Source organism: Penaeus monodon, chromosome 15 (genome assembly GCF_015228065.2).
Source record: "Penaeus monodon isolate SGIC_2016 chromosome 15, NSTDA_Pmon_1, whole genome shotgun sequence".
Lineage (NCBI taxonomy): Eukaryota > Metazoa > Arthropoda > Malacostraca > Decapoda > Penaeidae > Penaeus > Penaeus monodon.
This window is the reverse complement of record NC_051400.1, coordinates 20,156,219-20,157,044: the sequence shown is the minus strand read 5'-3', so window position 1 is coordinate 20,157,044 and position 826 is coordinate 20,156,219. Positions and strand designations below refer to the sequence as shown.

Below are 826 nucleotides of genomic sequence, written 5' to 3'. Positions count from 1 at the left end.
AAGGGTGGTATATGTTTTTCCTGTAGTGCTTGCAGGACACTGGTTACCTTGCCGAGGACAGAGTGCATATAGAGTGGTGCCGGTGTCGTCTGAAAGAGATCGCATATACGCAGAACTACGGGTTGCCATTTTCTTCGCTGAACTTCTCCTTTCGTTAATTTGAGTTTGTTAGTTTTATTCACGCACTCCCATCTATGTTATCTAAACTCTGGGAAAATTTGGTATTCCGAAATCCTGGGTATATTTTATGCAATGCAGGCCAAGTTTTCAAAAGCAGCATTGACCGACACCAGTACTATTTTAAGATTAACGTTTTTTCACCACACTTCACAGCAGTTTGGTCAGTACATAACGGCAGATGAAGCGCGACACAGTACGAGGAAAAGCAGTATTGTTGCTCTCTAAGACGGAGTTAGAATGACTAACACGTTTTGACCGAGTTCCCGCTACTGCTACCGGCCTATTTGGCAAAGTTCCTTCTTGTTTCTGTGTCGCCCTACCATTACCCCTTGGCATGGTGCCCTCTTTGTCACTAACTGGCGTCATTTCCAATGTACATGTGCGTAATTTCCTCATTTTCTAACTTTGCACGGGGCCAAACTGGTTTATGGCATGTCCGTTTCATTTACATTCTGAATTTTGTAACAAGAACCAAATTTCATATTTAATTTTGAGAGTAATTCTCTTTCCTATTATTTTCTATAGAGTATCAGCTGCACTTTCAGCCGTTTTCTACTTTCTCTTCCACAATTTTACTCCCAATCATCCACATCGGTTCTGATAAGCGCGACAGTGTAGTCCAACTTCTGCCAGCACATGTGTACTT

The 826-nt window shown here is 42.1% G+C and overlaps 1 protein-coding gene across 1 annotated transcript in view; it reads right to left on the bottom strand.

The window, feature by feature from the left end:
* LOC119581807 (AMP deaminase 2-like) overlaps positions 1 to 454 on the bottom strand; it is a gene marked incomplete in the record, with an annotated part of 169,661 nt that extends 169,207 nt beyond the window's left edge. Inside the window, 1 exon segment of the mRNA XM_037929940.1 lies at positions 48 to 454. Coding sequence (XP_037785868.1) covers positions 48 to 129 — 82 coding nt within the window.
* Between the last annotated feature and the right edge of the window lie 372 nt (positions 455 to 826).